An 18,726-nucleotide genomic window follows, 5' to 3' on the forward strand; every position below is an offset into this window, starting at 1 on the left:
CCCACTAAGGAAAATTCGTTTTGGTGGCCACGCCCTCTGCCTCTGGCTTCGGGGCGGTCTACCAAAGAGAGAGAGACGACGACGACGACGACGACGACGACGACGGGGACTCTCAATGGATGCCTTGTTTTGATCATTTGCCTTGTGATAAATTTTGCTCCATGTCGCCCGGCACTCGCGACGGACTTGACTTTTATTGCTAAAGGAATGCCCATGGCCATGGGGCAGCCACATCCCCATCCAGAGCCCCATCTAGTACTTCTTTCGGGCCAAGTCCATAGTCGTCGTCTGGCCATCAGAAAAAAACTCTTTTTTCCGGCCGCTGTATTTCTTTTGCCGCCTGCCTGCCACAGACTGTGCCCCAAATGCTGCCATTCCCGTAGTTTGAAGTTTATTTGTTGCAAAATACAAATTTGATATCATTTTTCAACGCCACATAGAATGTCCCAGTCCGTTTGGGGCATGCCCCACATGGTTGACGTTTTTGGGGGCGTGCCTTGGGAGTGACTTTTGTGGTTTCAATTTGGTTGCACACGCATGACGCATGCAATTTTTATTTGGCCGCCACTTTGAAGCCAAGCAAATAATTCGAGATAAATGTTGAGCGGTTTTTGGAAGGGCTTTGCGCTACCGACAGAATAAAATGGTGCTCTTAGAAGAATAGAATCCATTAATACCATAGATTTTGAGTGATCTATTGAGCCTTTCCATAGATCTCCTAAAAGATGTGGCCATGACTCAGATGATAGATATTTTCATGGGTGGAATTATAGATCCACTTACAGATCTCTTTAAAGAAACATCTACAGATGCATTTAGTAGTCGATGTGTCCATCAAACTACCCATTAGTCCACCTGTAGATCCGACCAAAGATCTCTTCATAAAACCATCTGCAGATGCATTTATCCATCGACGTATCCATAGATTTACACATGAACCCGCCTATAGAAACATCCATAGCTACATTCCTAGATCTATCAACATATATAATCAAAGAGACATCCATTGAATCCACCAATAGATTCATCTATAAGTAGATCCATCTATATATCCCTCCCAAGATCAAATAAAAGATCCATTCTAAGATATGCTTTTCCAGAGAGTATAATCTTAAGGAGATCTTATATCTCTCTCAATATTTGAAGGCTCTTAATAGAAGATCGAAACTTTCAAGAGGATCGTTCTCCAGATATTGTAAAAAAGCTCTTGATAGCTTATGGATCGTTGCAGATCCTTTCAAATCGTTTAAATCGTTCGAGATCGTTGCAGATCCTTTCAGTTCGTTCCAGATCGTTACAGATCGCTCCAGATCATTCCAGATCCTTTCATATCGTTCTAGATCCTTTCAGATCATTCCTATCGTTTCAGATCCATACAGATCGTTCCAGATCCATACAGATCGAATCAGATCGTTCCAGATCATTTCAGATCGTTCCAAATCAGTTCAGATCGTTCCAGATCATTTCAGATCGTTCCAAATCAGTTCAGATCGTTCAAGATCGTTCAAGATCGGTACAAATCGTTCTAGATCGTGGTATTTCCTGATTGTATAAGGTCTTCTTCTGTTCTACCTTTTTCTGCTCACCAGAATCCACAGAATATCAAGCTTTACAGGCCTCTAAATTCTTAGTGAACAACAATTCCTGAGAACCTAAAAATCTGCAAAAATAAAGTACGAATTGCCACATAAAAATTTAGCTTTTTGCCCCATCCAAAAGACTTTTTCCAACCTAATTTCATCCACTCCCCAAAACCCAATAAAACCTGCAATCAATTCCCCAACAAATGTTTCTGTTCCCAGATCGAATATCACATATCCAAGCTTTTGGTGGAGTGAAACTCCAGTCCAATCATTAGTTGGAGAGACCAAGAACCTTATCTCATGGCCATCTATCTACTACGAGTATCTGTTGATATATTTTGAATATAGGAAAAGGCCATTAAAGAGACGAGACCGTCGACAAATGTTTCGCCCACGCAACAGACAAAAGATTTCCCTTTTGTTTAGCATTTTGTATAAGCTTGGGTTCGGGGGATTTGACAATCACAGAGTGGAAAATTATTCATGGTCGGAGGCCACTCGAGAACTCCAGACAGACAGACAGACGGACAGAGGGGGGAGACTCTTAGATGGGGATTTCCCCATGTGAAAAATGCAGTAAAAACCAAACAGAGCGAAACGAGGGCTAAACAAAGGCCCCTCCAGAGCAGGAGGGAGCGTCGCATAATGCACTTTTGCTTTTTTTTTTAATTTTTTTCCATTTGCTGAAATTTCCGGTTCTTTAATCCGTCAGATACGAGGCTTGGGCATGATTCGTATTCGGTTTTTTTTTCAGAATTTATTTGTATTCCGAAAAGTTGAATGACTTTTCGCTTGGGTTTTGGGTCTCTTTTGCTCAGAAATTCATGACTGGAACCACGACTTCAATCAAATTGCAATTATCTTAAGCACGTGTTTGAAACGCCTGAGGGGGGTGCCCCGATTGACGGGGGGAGGGGGCTTGGGGGCAGTTCTGATCTACGATTCGTGACGCTTTTGATTTATTGTTTGAACCATTTTCACGCAGCCTGTGCATGACTCAGCTGTTGGTTCCACCATAATTCTGCAGATCTGTTTTTTAGGAGCTCCAGCGGAACCCTTTGTTTCGCTTGCGAGTATTTTTGGGTGGGGGACCATCCGCTGGGGCGGAGAGAGACACTCTCTCTCTCTCTCTTTCGAAAACCTAATTAGTTTGGTTTGTTGATAACACAAAATAATGGCTTATATAGGCGAGAGTCTATAGGAATTATAGATATATATGTTATGTATAGGTACTGCCTATGTTTTTGTGCCAGCAGGTAAACGGATTTCTTTTTTGAGCTGGGGTTCCGCTTTGCCTTTTAAGGTGATTTATTTGCTGTTTTTGGATCCCCGCCGACACGAAAAAAAGTCTGTTAAATGTTGGGACCCCTCGCATGTGCCTCGAATGGGGGATTAGTGCTGGGTTTTTGGGTTTTCGGGTTTTTGGCAAACACAGAGCTTGAAAGTGAAAATATACAATAGATTTTGATTTGCCTCAACTGATATGCAGATTGAACATTCATTTGATGTGTTTTTGTGTTGCGAATCATTAAATATATGGTTTGATGGATGGAAAAGATAGGGAAAAGTCGTTTAACTGAATTAAGGAATGTTATTTACTTATCGAACATGATATTTGATGGAACTATCGATAGATGTAGCTTTGAGATGGTGGCCAATAATAGGGAGAGATGAGATTTGCTTGAATAAATGATATTTGAAATGATATATAATGGAAATGTCGATATCAAAAATCATATATGATAAAATTATCGATAGAAATTAATTACAGTTTTCCAAAGATAGACAGGAACGATTTTATCCCAATAAGGGATTTTTATTGATAAAAAGTAATGAAAATCGTAAAATGTATCGATTTTCTGTATAATACTTCGCATATTCCGCTTATTTCTGTGAGGAAATGGGAACCAAACTCTACAATAATTTTCCATATTTTCTAGATGCCTTAGACATACACATCCCCTATGCCACATGCCACTCATACGCATCCCTAATTCCCTATGCAGTGACCATGTATAATATGTAATAATCCCCCTTATACAATGTAATCCCCCTTGCAATTATCCATTAAAACTGCAGCCTGACGCTGATTCGCTCTCGCCCCCTCTCTCTATCTGTCTCTTTCAATCTGTTGCACATTGGAATTATTATGAAATATCTGTATCTGTATCTATCATCTCTTTTATTTTTTTTTTGTTCTTTTTGCTGGAAAAACGAAAACATTTGCATATCCAAAAGGCAATAACAAATGCATTCCACATCAGTCGTGGGGGGCTGGGGGACATTCTATCAATATCAATTCATATTCGATGGGAGGTGGGGACTGTGGATGGATGGATGGATGGATGGATGGATGGATGGGATTCCGTATGCCAGTCAGCGATGAATGTAATCTCTGTGGAGAAGGCTGGAGGGGTGGAGGGTATGGCTATGAGTGAAAAAAAAGTGAAAATTATAATGAAATTCATTGGGGATTTCCCTCACGTACGAGAACAAAGTACATCAATCAAATTGAAATGCAACCATCATACGCTCTCTCTCTCTACAGTTTTTACTCTCCTCTCTCCCTCTCTCTCTTTCCATATTTCGTAATGCATTTAACAATAATATTCATATACACATATACCCGTAATGCAATTCTCTGATTTGGTTTTTTTTTTCGCCTGCCCTGCTCTTGTGGCATAAATATTTTCCGGCTTGCTGCATTTCCAATTAGAGAGACTCTCCTGCCGCAGAATAAGCGAAAAAATGGACATCAATCAATGGAAAAACAAAATTTATGCAAAGCCAAAGAGAGAGAGAGAGAGAGAGAGAGAGAGGGAGGGAGAGAAATCCAGAGAGAGTGAGAGGCATGGAATGGCGGAATGTTGCTTCTACTAATTAGACACTTGTCATTCGTCGTAATGTTGTAATAAATACCGTTACAATGTCATTACCGGCATTACCTTCTCCCTCTCCCTCTCTCTCTCTTTTACTCTTTTCTCCCCTCCTACCGCCCCTCCCCCCCTTCTTGAGTCTGACGACCACCACTCATCTTCTTCTTCGCGGCGGCTTTCGGTCTCTCTTGTCTGTCAATCGCTTGTTAGTTTTTTGTTGTACCTCTCCTTCCCTTCCTTCCATTCTCTCTCTCTCTCTCTCCTTCCCCTCCCTCACCTCTTTTGACTTTATTTAAAACTTTGTTTTGCTTTACCGCTCAGAATTTTTAATGAGCTTTCGTCTACCTCGTACTTTGCTTCTCTTCGCCGCCACAAAGCAAAAGCAAAGCCCTTTCCTTTCCTCTTGTTTCTGTTGTTGTTTTTTTTCCAGTTTTTCCCGCTGGTTATTTTCTTTTTTGCTTCTGAAATGTCATCTATTTTTTGAGGCTTGTTCTTTGTTTTTCTTTGGGTTTTTTTCTCTCTGTCTTTTTGCGGGGTCATTGCTTAGTATTATGCTCTGGAGAGTGGACTGTACTGTGGACTACACGTACTCCCGTATTGAGAACGAGAACGGGGTCTCGAACATTCTCCTTTGAACCCGAAAAACAAAACTAAAGTCTTGAGGGGCTTAAAGTTCTTTGGGTCTGTGCCACTGGAAAGTTTTCTTATGGGAATACACAAGAATTTGCTATACAAAAATGATTTAGGGAAAGACTTGACTCTTAGATTGTTTGCACACGAAAATACTTGAAAATACTTCAGATATTTCCAGAACTAATGATCAAAATCCAACTGCGAAATCATAGTCCTATAGTCTCTAAAAAAAAAATTAAAGAAATACTTTCAAAGCAGGAAATCTTCGAGGGCCTATAGAGATTGTTCAAATATACATATTCTTTAAAGAAAAGACACCTGTTAGTTTTCACGACTTCTCCCTTTTTAGGGCTTATTTGTAGAAGGTACTGCTACCCCCATAGATCCCCCAACTCTTCGAGTTCTTCTAGATCTCACAGTTCTCCTACTCCTAGTCCCATAGATCCCCCAAGTCTCAGAGTTCTGGAAACCAAGTTCCCTTTCAGTCTGGTCTGCCAGCCGTACTACACTACCATCGTTGTTCCACTAACCTATCCCACTTTTTTATTGGCTTTTCCCAAAAACAAACACCTCTCCCATTCCCCCTATCGCACCTCATTCTCCAGATCATCATCGGATGGTTATGTGGATCCCCAACAATGTCAGGGGCCTGCCTGTCTGTCTCTCTGGAAGAACAGAACAGAATGAAGACAAGACCATAAATATCTTAACTGAAACACATTCGAGTGGTTAGAGAGTGGGGAGTGGTGAAGTGGTGGAGTGGGAGTGGGGTCTTATCTATAAGTAAATGTTGCCCAACATAATTTACACACTCATACAAACAGAGAGAGAGAGAGGGAGGGAGAGGGACAGGTAGATAGGGCAGAAATGCAAACAGAATGCAGTTAAATCAACCTTTTTGCTTGACAAACAATTTTCAAGAGATGTTCGAGGGATAATTAACGTATACACTGAGAAAAAAAGAAGGTTCAAATGGTATAAGGCATTTTTGAGGATGTTCGCTGGGCTTTCCGATGGATATTTCTTTCGGACTACTTAGTAGCATATTTTTATTTATGGAATATTTAGGAATAGTGCCATAAATATACCTTTATTAAGCGCTTAAGTGTATCAAAAGTTAGACGAAATTATACTTAAATGAGTTATGTTTCTCCCAGTGTACACATGTCCATATTTGTCAGGGGCGTGGGCTCCAAATTAGGTGGAAATTAGGAGAGTGAAAGGGGAAGAGGCAGAGGCACAGACACAGATTCCTTGGGAAAATTTCGGCGTAATGTAGTGGCTTATTGACTCGCGTCACACATTTGAAGTATTTGTTGAAGTGTTTCCTTGTATTTGTATTTGTTTGGGTATTCATAGGCCCCAAGCGGTGTGGGGTGGTGTGGGGCGTGCCGCATGTCATATTTGCAAAGAAAAATCAAGTGAAATCAAGTGAAAAACGTACTAAAAATAATCCCAAATGTAAAAGAGTGAAGTGAATCCTGTGTAACCGGTTCTTATAAATAGATAAACGACACAGAGAAGATCTGAGGAGCGCAGAGAACGCAGCCCCGTTCATTACGCAAGAATGTGCCCTAAAACGATGCTGAAGGAAAACCTGAAATCTGCATAAAGAAAGATTAATTAACTCTAGCGAACATTCAAGCAAGAAAAAAAACCAACCAAAACAACATTCGAACAAGAAAACTCCAGCATCCACAGGAGGCAACACTATTTCAGGATGCGACTGTTTCCAGGCAGCGGAACGGCAACAGCGACTGTTGGTGCTTCTGCGGCGATCAGTTCCAGCGATGAGGCGGGCGAAATTATTGAGAACTCTCACATCAGCAGAGGAGGCGGAGGGAGAGGGGGACCAGGGGGAGCCCTGATCTACAGCAATGGAGAGACTGGCAAGTCAAGGTCATTGGAACGCTATGCTGGGGCCCCGCGCATCGAGCTCCTGCCCCCCTATGCCACGCCCACGGGCAGCACACGACGCCGCCTACTGGCACCCTTCCGTTCGATGAAGCGTCGCAGTCGCAGCAGCAGCAGCAGCGGGGATTCGCACATGATTGTCGTGAATCTTGGAGTCACGGGAGCAGGAGGAGTAGGAGCCGCGGCAGCGGCAGGAGGAGTTCCAACCAAAAACAAAAACAAAACGACGACGGCCAAAGCCAGTTCGCAGAGCGGCGACAGCGGCACGGGCGGCACCGAACTGGAACACGAACTCGAACCAGACGACGACGACGATGATGACGATGAGGAGGAGGAGGACGAAGAGGACGAGGAAGAGCTGGAGCAGCAGAGCAGCCAGTTGAGCCTTAGCTATTCGCATTTGAGCAGCAGCAGCGGTTGCGCCGACGAAGATCATACAGACGCAGCAGCAGATCATACGGCAGCGGTCTCTGCCGTCGAACTTGTTGCCAACGAACGTCGACGCAACATGTTGTCGCTGTACTCGTCTTCGTCCGAGGAGCAGCTACACTGCCGTCTCGGCGATATTACACTGGTGGACGACACCTATTCGAATTACGATCCACAGAACGATGCGGAACGCATGTTCCTCCAGGTTGTGGGCATATTGCGCGATGAAAATGAGGTTTGTGTCTTGGCTAAAGGTTTTACACTGGTGGCTTGTAATATTAGGGTTACTTGACTGAAGTTTTGGGGTATTTCAACGAATTTTCATTGAATTTTCATTAATTTTGTATTCCCTTTAAAATCTGATTCATTTTGTTTTTACAGAGTGATTTTAAATACAAAAAATACCAGCATTTTTCCTGTTTCTCTCGTACTGGCTTTTCGCCCCCTTCTCTCTTTCCTCTTTGCTCTCCCTCTGTACCTGTCTCTTTGAGTTTCACTTGCAATTTCAATTAATTAATGACGCTCCTGCAAAGGATTTCCATTTCCATTTCCGTTTCCGTTTCGCGCTTCAATGGAGTCCAAGGGGGCGGAAACACTCAAAGAGAGAGGCATAGCCATGGCTATGGGGCAAAAAAGAGAGCAACACAAAGAGGCTGAGGGGTATCCAAAGAGAGCGAGAGAAGGGCGGAAATCTCTGTTTAGCTGGGGACCTCCCCTCAACCCCTAGAAGGATCCTTTTCGCCAAGAACTAGGGACATTCCCGTTTCCGAAATCAATCCTTAACCCTTCAAACTGTCAATTAGAAATGAAAGCTTTCCATCAGAAGCGCACACACACAGCGGCACAGCGCTTTTCCCCTAGAGGGGGCAGAAGGCAGAGGAGGCATGCCACAAAGGCTGCGTTTTTAATAAGCAACGCAGATGCCATAGAAAATATGGCGACAGCTTTTTCTTTATTTAACCAACTTTTCCCCCAGGGGGTGGTGGGGATGTGGCCAGGAATTGTTATGGGGGCGTGAAACGGGAAAGGAAAAAGGTATTACATTTCACAGTGTTGCACTTTTTAAGTAGACGGACGCCTGCCAACAACTTTGGGGCAAATAGGGGGCCTAAAGACCTTACAAGGATTCCCTGCCTGCCCCACACACAGCGGCATGAATGTTGCATGGACTTTGCCTTCGTTGATTAAACTCTTCTTGCCGCTGCCTTTTTCCCAACGACATTTCTTCTCTCCCAAGGAGGCAGCTTTAAAAGTGCATTGCCCCTGTTATCAGTGGCACCCACCGCCCACTGTACCACCCTCCCTCCCCCTCTCCCTCCTGCTGCCTTCCATAATGAGACTTCGATGGCAAACAGCTTTCTTGTCTCTTTGTTGCGGCGACGGCGGTGGCGACCACTTGGTTGGCTTTTTGCCTGCCACTAATTAAAGGAGCTGCTGCAACAGAGGCAGTTGGAAACGTGCGGCAGAGTGTGTTGCATATTTATTGTAAACATCAAATTATTGATTGCTGCCTCGATGCAATGGACGACGGCGAATTGGGAGCAGGCTCCAGTGGAGCCTTTGTGGCTGCTAATTAGAAAAAAATAAAGAGAAAATACGCACACAAAAGAAACAGAGGAGAGTGGGGAGAGGAAGGAGCTGTGCTGCAGTACAGTGCAGGGGCAAATTATGTGTACGCCTCATTAGCACTGGAATATTAAAAGAGGAGGGGTAGGCGATGAGGCGGTTGGTTGGGGGAAAAGGGCCAGCAATTATGTGCAGGTGAAATGATAAAAGAAATAAAAGGGAGGGGTAAAATTTTCAATTGCAAAACAAGGGATCTGTAATGCCATTCAATAACCCAAAATATAGCAGCAAAATTTTAGCAGATGAAATCAATTAGAGAACAGGGATGCAGGCATCAGAGAACTGCAAAAATCACATCTTTCTTGATTTGCTCATGCACCAACATTTACCGGCATTCACTCAAAATTCAGCCTCGTTTCACTCAAAGCACCGCAAAATAACTGAGGGACCGTTTTACACGCATACATAAGCATATAAGCTGCGCTGCGACTGAGGACCGTTCCCTTTTACACACACCAATGCCATCGAAAAAAGTTTCTGGCTGCCGACCGCACATGATTAAAATCATACGAGCTGAGCATACGATCATTGTTGAGCCGAAGCCACAGCCACCCGAAACGCAACGAAACGAAAACGAGCAGCGCGGTCGCTAGACAGTGAGAGAGGGAGGCTTGAGTCATGTAAAATCAGCAGCGCTCGTATGTGCTCAAGCAAAGAGAGCTTTATCGGGTGATTTTCATGCAGGAACGTTCTTGCAAGCGAAGCCAAGCTAAAGCCGTTGTCTGATAGGCATGAAAGATCTTTCCAGATTAGGAATTAAGCAAAACGGAGATCTTTGAGCTCTCATTTATAAATTATTTTTAATCGTTTACAATCCCCCGATAAAAGTGGAGTCCTAGAATATTGTTTCTACTTATGGATCATTCAGGGATATCTAAAGGTAAACGTTATTTTTACATAAAGCCTCATGCATGGAGCAATTCTTAGAGTGTTTTTGAAGTGTTTTCGAAGAAAAACTCAAACACACTAAATTAAGTTTTCTCTCAGCCTTGAATTCATCTAAGCTCCGAAAAAAAAAACAACTCAATTTCTAAGAAAATGTATGAGAATTTCCACCTGCCACACAGTTTTATTGGTAACCCGTGGCTCAAGACAACCCCCAATGAAAATCCCCTAAAAAGAAAAACAAGAAAATAGGATTTGCATCCAAAAAAAAAAAAACGAAGAGAAGAGAAGAGAAGAAGAGTTGATGAAGAAAACAATGAAACAATTGCCCCATCAGTGGACGTCACTTGGGAGAAGCCACAAAAAGAAGAAGAGGGAAAACAGACAGAGAAGAAGAGAGAGAGAGGGAAAACAGACAGAGAGAGAGGGGGAGAGAGAGAGAGGGAAAAACACACGCAGAGAGAAAAAAGAGAGACAGCAGACAGGACCCATGTGGGGGCTTGGCATTATGAGGCATAAACGCTGTCCCAACAGCCAGAGGAGCCTGAAGGCAGCAGAAGGAGCAGCAGCGGGAGCAGCAGCGGGAGCCAGGAGACAGCATTGGGCAAGAGGAGTTAAAGGCTGGAAAAGCTAAAGGAAAAGTTGCAAATCAAAAACACAAACTTGAAGAAAACTAAATTAAAAAACTACACACAGAAGCATCACAGAAGGGAAAGCCAACTGCAGGGCGGAGAAAGGGAGAGAGAGGGAAAACTAAATGAAATAATAAAGTAAACGAAAGAACAGCAAGGAGTGGAAGGAGTGGAAGGAGTGGCAGGAGGAGCAGGGTATAGGGCTTGCAGGCGGTGGGGTGGGGCGTGGTTTGAGGGAAAAACTTTTGCCTTTTTGCCGAAGCAACGAGGAAAATGCATTTGTGCTTGTTGCATGCAAAATGCCACAGCAGAAGCAGAAGCAGAGCTCAGAGGCAGAGCCAATGAAAGTTTTCCCTCTTGTTGTTGTTGCTCGGTTTATGGAAATGGAAAATGCAGACACCAGACGGTGGGACGGTGGGACGGGGGATGCCCGACGGATGGAAGGCGGAATGGGGTGCGAAAGGTAAAAATTGAAAAGCGAAAATTTCCCAAGCACTGGGCAGGGAGTAGGGGGTAGGGGGGGGGGGAGTGCCGAAGGAAAATGGGCTAAATGAAACGTGTGCAACATCTGCTGGGCTCTCCTCTGTGCTCGACTCCTGTTGCACGTCTCATGGATGCATCATGCTACTGGCTGCTCCTTGTGCTCCTTGGGCTCCTTGTGCTCCCTTTTCCCAGTTTAAAGTTACAAAGCACCAAATTGGCACAGCGGAAAAAGTGCTGAAAGAAGAGAGCAAATGGGGAGCCATGAGGGGAGCAGAGGGGGCTACCCCCAATAGGGCAAAGAGCATAAACGGTAACGCGAAAGCAGCAGCCTTTTTACTGCTAATGAAGATGCAACTGCGAGGCAGGAAGGCAGCATGGACAAAAAAATAACAGATTCCCGGAGGAGCGATAGAGAGAGAGAGAGAGAGGGAGTTTTATAGAGAGATAGGTAGAGAAATAGATGGATAGAGAGATAGATAGATAGATGGATTATGAGAGAGATAGATGGATAGATAGATGAATATATAGATAGATAGATAGACAGAGAGATAGATGGATGAATAGATATCTAGATACATAGATAGATAGTTTGATAGATAGAGAGATAGATGGATGGAGGGATAGTCAGAGGAGGGAAAAGGCAGGAATTTCGATGGAAATTCTCGGAATATTTGCAAAACCTATAAAAAAGAGTGCAATCTTTAGGGGAAAGATATGCTGTGCCGGAATTTCCAAATAAATCAAAGAATCAATCAAGGCTTGAGAAGGCCGGAAAAGGGTCTTCAAAATTCGAATAAAAACCCATCAACGGCTGAAGGAAAACTTGCTAATCAAATGGAAACCCGTTAAGCAGACCCTTGAGCAGGAAATCCATGTGGAACTGGAGAATAAATACGAGTATTTCCTAAGCAAAAGATCTCCCTACAAAGCACCATTTTACTCGCCCTCCTTTTGGGCAATGAATCTCTTGTATTCTCTTCAAAGAAATTCATCTTTAGCTCCCATTGGATCATTCAGCATCTTTTCAAAACCATCTATTCAGAATCCTTTCTTCCAGCAGTGCTCCCATATCCTGCACAAAAGAGCTATCCCAGTGGCTCATCATTTACCAGCCCTAATCATATATAATTAGCTTTTGTCACTTGTTTATTATGACTCCACTGCTACGCTCCAGCGGCATCCTTTTGGCTTAATTTTCTTGGCTCTTCCTTTGGTCATGTGCATAAAACTTAATTTGCCGCAAGACAATGGCAGGGAAAAAGGAAAAGGAAGAAAGCAGCAGCCAAGAAAATGCATTTCATTTGCATGCACACACACAGGGACCTGCCCCAAAGGATATATGTATGTATGGACGTGACTGTGGATACTCTTCTGGGAGGCACAGCCTTCTCTACTCCTTCTTTTCCCTTCTCCTTGGTAGAACTTTAATTACGATTATGTCTGGGCAGGGGGGATGGGGGCTCCTGTTGCTGCTGTAACGGCTTATTATGGGCCCCGTCAAGGGGATTATAATGTTGGCCAGAAGCAGGGCAAAGGCAGTTCTGGTTCTGGCTCTAATGCAAAGAACGAAGCAATTTACGGGGAGGTGTAAAGGATATATGGCTGATCCACGGACAGAAAGGGAGGAAAAGCAAATCTCTTTTGCAGTCATAATAAATACATTTTACGGGTTTTAAAAAGTTTTTCCAAGGAAACTTTCATTGAGAAAATTTATAAAAAAATTATAGCAAATATTTTATGCAATTTCTAAAGACTTTATATCTTGGAAAAGATTGAAGATTTACGATTAATTTTTTTTATAGAATGAATATTTTTTACTACAAAAATTAATGGAAATTTATGAGGTTTTTATTTTATTGAGAAAAATTACAGAATTTACAGCAAATATTTCATGCATTTTTTATAGACCTAAAAGTTTGAAGAGTATAGATTGGTTTTGGAAATTTATGAGGATTTTATTGTTATAATTATATTCAATTTTTCCATAAAAAATTGTTCCACTTTAGGAGGATTTTTTAGGGAATATTTTATGTTCATATTTATTACAGTTTTGTTAGAATTGTAATTTAAAAAGCCTTAAACACTAAATATTACATTAATTTTTTTTATTATTTGCTCTAAAAATATGTAAAAATATTTAAGGAACGTTTTTATTGAGGCACATATGCCCTTTGCCTTTTGATTAAAAATAAAGAAAATAAGTCACAAAACGATGGCAATTTTCATCAGGAAATTACAAAAAAAAAAAAATCTTAGATTATTTGTGTATCATATAATGAAGGCTTCCCCCACAATCTGAATAATTCTCAACATACATTTGTAGCCACCCTTTAAACACCTCTACCTCCACAGATAATCTCTTTTATTACGCAACTAATTCGTAAACCTTTTGTGCTCTTTCTTTCGTTCACCAGAAAATGCGTCAATTCCAGAAGATACTCGAGGATCTGAGCTCCCGTGTGGCATTGGCCGAGCAGACAAAGAACTCCTGGCTGTCGCCCGTGTCCGTGGGGGAGGCCAACGAGCAGATGCAGCAGCTGCAGCGATTGCGTGACAAGATGACGACGGCCAGTGCCCTTCTGGACGACTGTAATGAGCAGCAATCCTTTTTCACGGCGAATCAAGTGCTTGTGCCCACGCCCTGCCTCTCAAAGCTGGAGGATTTGAATACTCGGTGAGTGCGGGGAAGGGGGGGGGCACTGCCCTTTATCCTTCGATTGTCGCTTGTTCATTGAGGGATTTTCGTTGTCGTTGCAGCATGAAACTCCTGCAAATTGCCATGGATGAGCGCCAGAAGGTGCTCTGTGCGGCAGGGGCCCAGCAGGCGCACGAGAACGGGGACGATGGACGGAACACATCGAACAGTGGGACCATTGGACCGCTACCGAATCTGGGACAGAGCGTTAAGCCCCCCTGGGAGAGGGCCACAACGGCAGCCAATGTGCCTTACTACATCGAGTGAGTATCAGTGTCCCTAACGGATTGAGTAACCCTCCTAATGACGACGATGTCTGAAATGATAGCCACGAACGTGAGACGACACACTGGGACCATCCGGATATGATTGAGCTAATGAAGGGCCTGGCGGATCTCAATGAGATACGTTTCTCCGCCTACAGGACGGCCATGAAGCTGCGTTCTGTGCAAAAGAGATTGGGTAGGCCCGGAGAATCTTCCACTCAGAAAACATTCACTAAAAACCGTTCTCCTTCTTCTTGTGTAGCTCTCGATAGGATTACGATGGCCACTGCCTGCGAGTCCTTCGATCGGCACGGCCTGAGGGCGCAGAACGACAAGCTGATCGATATACCCGACATGACCACGGTGCTGCATTCGCTCTATGTGACAATCGATAAAATTGATTTGACGCTGATGCTGGACCTGGCCATCAATTGGATACTGAATGTCTACGACTCGCAGCGCACCGGCCAGATCCGTGTCCTGAGCTTCAAGGTGGGCCTGGTGCTGCTCTGCAAGGGGCATCTCGAGGAGAAGTATCGCTACTTGTTCCGCCTGGTGGCAGACACCGAAAGAAGAGCAGATCAACGAAGACTGGGCCTCCTGCTGCACGACTGCATACAGGTAAGAGATGACAGTGGATCCCCCTCCAGGGAGTACGAGTAGTAATACGATCTTCTGTGCTCCCGATCTTTACAGGTCCCCCGACAACTGGGCGAAGTGGCCGCCTTTGGTGGCTCCAACATTGAGCCCTCTGTGCGTTCGTGCCTCGAACAGGCTGGCATCTCCCAGGAGGCCATCGATGGCAATCAGGAGATCTCCATCGAACTGCAGCACTTCCTCGGCTGGCTGCAGCACGAGCCCCAGAGTCTGGTGTGGCTGCCCGTGCTGCATCGTCTGGCTGCCGCCGAGGCGGCCAAGCATCAGGCCAAGTGCAACATTTGCAAGGAGTATCCGATCGTGGGCTTCCGGTATCGCTGCCTCAAGTGCTTCAACTTTGACATGTGCCAAAAGTGCTTCTTCTTCGGAAGGAATGCCAAGAACCACAAGCTAACGCATCCGATGCATGAATACTGCACAGCGGTAAAGATATATTTGTAGATTATTCCATGGTTTTGTACTGATTTATAATCCTTTATCTGCAGACCACTTCCACGGAGGATGTGCGCGACTTTACGCGCGCTTTGAAGAACAAATTCAAGAGTCGCAAATACTTTAAGAAGCATCCGCGTGTGGGCTACCTGCCCGTCCAGAGTGTCCTCGAGGGTAAGCCATGGGCAAAGCCACAGGCCACAGACATACTCTAACATCCTTTCCTGATCGTTTAGGTGATGCCCTGGAGAGTCCTGCCCCCAGTCCGCAGCACACCACCCACCAGCTGCAGAGCGACATGCACACACGCCTGGAGATGTATGCCTCACGGCTCGCGCAGGTCGAGTACGGCGGCACGGGCTCCAATTCGACGCCCGACAGCGACGATGAGCACCAGCTGATAGCACAGTATTGCCAGGCTCTGCCCGGCACCAGCAATGGCAGCAGTGCCCCAAAGAGTCCTGTCCAGGTGATGGCCGCCATGGACGCCGAGCAGCGGGAGGAGCTGGAGGCCATCATACGGGATCTCGAGGAGGAGAATGCCAATCTGCAGGCGGAGTACCAGCAGCTGTGCACCAAACAGCAGAGCGGCACCCCAGACGACACGAATGGCATGCAGCATTCCAGCAGCAGCAGCATGTCGGGAGGACTGGGAGGCGGCCAAGGAGAACAGGGACAGGTGGGATAGCCTCCTCTCCCCTCTAAGATCTCCACTAATCGTCGCTTATTCTTGTAGGACATGATGGCGGAGGCCCAACTCTTGCGCCAGCACAAGGGTCGCCTGGAGGCGCGCATGCGAATCCTCGAGGATCACAATCGGCAGCTGGAGGCACAGTTGCAGCGTCTGCGACAGCTCTTGGACGAGCCGAATGGCGGCAGCAGTGCCACCAGCAGCGGCCTGCCCAGTGCCCCGGGCTCTGCACTCAACTCGAAGCCGAATACCCTGCAAACCCGTTCGGTCACAGCCTCGCAGCTCAACACGGACTCCCCGGCCAAGATGAACCAACAGAATGGACACTACGATCACAATTCAAGTGAGTTATCGAAGGAGTTTTACTAGGACTAGAATTAGGTTTAGGAACAGCCCCCTGACTCTGACTAACCTTTCGATTGCTATAATACACGCACCCTCAGAGGGTATCATGCTGCCAGGACTCCAAAACGATCTGCAGCAGCATTTGGCGGCCAAGCATCATCAGCATCAGCTCAGTGGGGCACTGAATGCGTTGCACCAACAGCAGCAGCAGCAACAGCAGCAACAACAGCAGCAGCAGCACTCTCAGAGAGGAGGCGCTCTCACGGGAAATGGTGGCATTGACATGTCCGGGGGATATTTGGGCGACGACGGACGTCCGCCGCCGCCACCGCACTCGAGCCTGATGCAACATCAACAGCAGCAGCAGCACTTGAATGGTGCGGAAATTGCTTAAAGTTTCGGTTCCTTCATTTTTTTCGAGTTTTTTTCCATGTTTCCTAGAACTTTATTTGTTTGTGATTGATGTTGTGCTTTCTTGACTGTTGATTGTGATTTCTTCTAATCTGGAATATATATTTCTCTTGCTTTTTGCATTCTTATGCTCTCATTTGGTCAGATCTCACCTAAAAATGTTGAATGGATTGAAAGAATCTCAGTGCCCGGTAATGCCCTACAAAACAATGAGTGTTGTCTTTTCTTATTTTTTGCAGCAGCAGAACAGCAGAAAGTCCTTAAAGATTAACCTTACTTATACCAAAATATCTGTGTTTTTGTTTGTTTAGAAAAAGCCAGTGGCCTGGTGACCATCATAACCGAACAGGAAGTGGAGAACAGCAGCCGCCAGAAGGATCAGGAGGATGAGGATGAAGAGGAGACTTCGAGCAGCAGCAACACCACCACCACAAACACAACAACGACGACGGAGAAGACCTGTGTGGAGCTTAAGAGCAGCAAAAACCCCTTTGATACTTAACTGAAATCAATCCAATCAAGATACGGATACAGTCCCCTATTTATACACAAAATATGCATGCGATTGAGGATTGAGGATCGATCCTTTTTAGTAGTTATGCAAAAGATACAACAGAAATCTATATATATAGTATATATACGATATATCGAGAGGATACATACATATTGAAAGCTGGAAATAATGCAGAAAAGATTAGGGTTTAAGCGATACATACATATACCCCATAAAGCTATACCCCCTACATATATATATATCTATAAAAATAATGGATGGAAGGAAGGAGGGAAGAACCTATATATCATAGCTGAAGCATAATCAGAAATTGTTAAAAGAAAGAGTATAAAATTTCAAATATTTCCGACTTAGAACCCCATACCATATCACTTTGGAAAAGCTTATGAAATAAGCCTTTCGAAATGTACAATCCAACAGAGTTTTATTCATAATTTTTTAATTCCTATTCTACTCTATTTATTCTCCACGTCGAGTCGATAGTTCTTGTGTATTATTTCTCTTAATATTATTTAATATTAATTATCTAGTATCTGTGCTAACTGAAAGTGTGTGCTGCAAAATGTTTTTAATTAAAGAAACTTATTATTGAACATCCCCCTGTCCTGTTTTGAGTTTAATTTCTGATGATGTGTAGATTTCTAGATACCTAAACAAATCATATGCTGACACGAATACGATCACCAAATGGACCACCTTTTTCTATTTCTAATCTTAACTCTAACATCTAACAGAATCCTATCATAAAACGAATCATTCCATTGATTGCAAACTAGTCAAATTATTCTAAACAAAAAATTTAAATAATGAACTACGAGCAACCGCTTTAAAATACCATTAAAATACCTTAAAAAATACCACAAAAATACCACTTTAGATGTCTATTCAGAAAGAAATATCGCAATTTACCAATCAAATACGAGTATAACCACAAAAGAGAGTAACATTTTAACCCACAAAACAACATCAACATATAAAAATATACCTTCTAAAATATATATTATAGCAATACTTAGTTGAACTTCTATCTCTCTTGAAATATTTACACGTTTTTAGTTAACGAAATTAAGTACGAAAATATGGACAATATGGAACAGGATTTAGGAAACGGAACTTCTTCTTTTACATGTATCAAGCATTTGGTTTCAAACATTTTCCAACCCAAAAAGAAAAAACAGACTATAAATCTAGAATGAATTATATACGATAATACCTACTAGAGATATACAGAATACGAATAGATGTGTAGCTATGATGTATCTTTAAAATGCAGTTAGCTAAATTTTCGAATCCCACAAATCCTAAAGGAGAGAGTGTCCTACCAATAACCAATCACCAATCAAACTTTAATAAATGAAAACCCTCCGTTTCTAGTTATAAACAAATGAACCAAAACCCAATAATAACCCAATGAATGCTTAATCTATCGTAATCGAATCATTAGTCGAAAAAACCCACATATATGACCCGATAAAATAATATACCAAATATATCTAGATCGAAATACAATTTGTAGGAGTACTCGTACGAATTTAAGAGTTGAGAATATAGCCAAAAAGCTGCCAGAAGAAAAACTACTAATCATTTTGAATACATTTTTGAATACAACTTATATTTGTTTATTTGCCCAAAAGTCTTTTATACGGATACACAA

At 43.5% G+C, this 18,726-nt stretch overlaps 1 protein-coding gene across 12 annotated transcripts in view; it reads left to right on the forward strand.

Annotated features, from left to right (window-relative positions):
• The window catches only part of LOC6594323 (dystrophin), a 177,037-nt gene extending 159,372 nt beyond the window's left edge, over positions 1–17,665 (forward strand). For 7 of the 12 annotated variants that reach the window (XM_026994625.1, XM_026994626.1, XM_026994619.1 and 4 more), the window contains 9 exons: positions 13,476–13,735; positions 13,819–14,019; positions 14,085–14,218; positions 14,285–14,643; positions 14,719–15,102; positions 15,165–15,285; positions 15,348–15,790; positions 15,848–16,145; positions 16,870–17,665. In XM_026994625.1, the coding sequence (XP_026850426.1) occupies positions 13,476–13,735; positions 13,819–14,019; positions 14,085–14,218; positions 14,285–14,643; positions 14,719–15,102; positions 15,165–15,285; positions 15,348–15,790; positions 15,848–16,145; positions 16,870–17,060 (2,391 nt within the window). In that variant the 3' untranslated portion in view covers positions 17,061–17,665. Of the gene's footprint in view, positions 1–6,598; positions 7,671–13,475; positions 13,736–13,818; positions 14,020–14,084; positions 14,219–14,284; positions 14,644–14,718; positions 15,103–15,164; positions 15,286–15,347; positions 15,791–15,847; positions 16,146–16,245; positions 16,750–16,869 lie in introns of all 12 variants that reach the window. The other 5 variants (XR_003409393.1, XR_003409391.1, XR_003409392.1 and 2 more) reach the window with 3 other exon arrangements.
• Positions 17,666–18,726: the final 1,061 nt, after the last annotated feature.

The sequence above is a fragment of the Drosophila persimilis genome, unplaced genomic scaffold, assembly GCF_003286085.1.
Source record: "Drosophila persimilis strain 14011-0111.01,24,50 unplaced genomic scaffold, DperRS2 tig00003933-arrow-pilon, whole genome shotgun sequence".
NCBI classification, from domain to species: domain Eukaryota; kingdom Metazoa; phylum Arthropoda; class Insecta; order Diptera; family Drosophilidae; genus Drosophila; species Drosophila persimilis.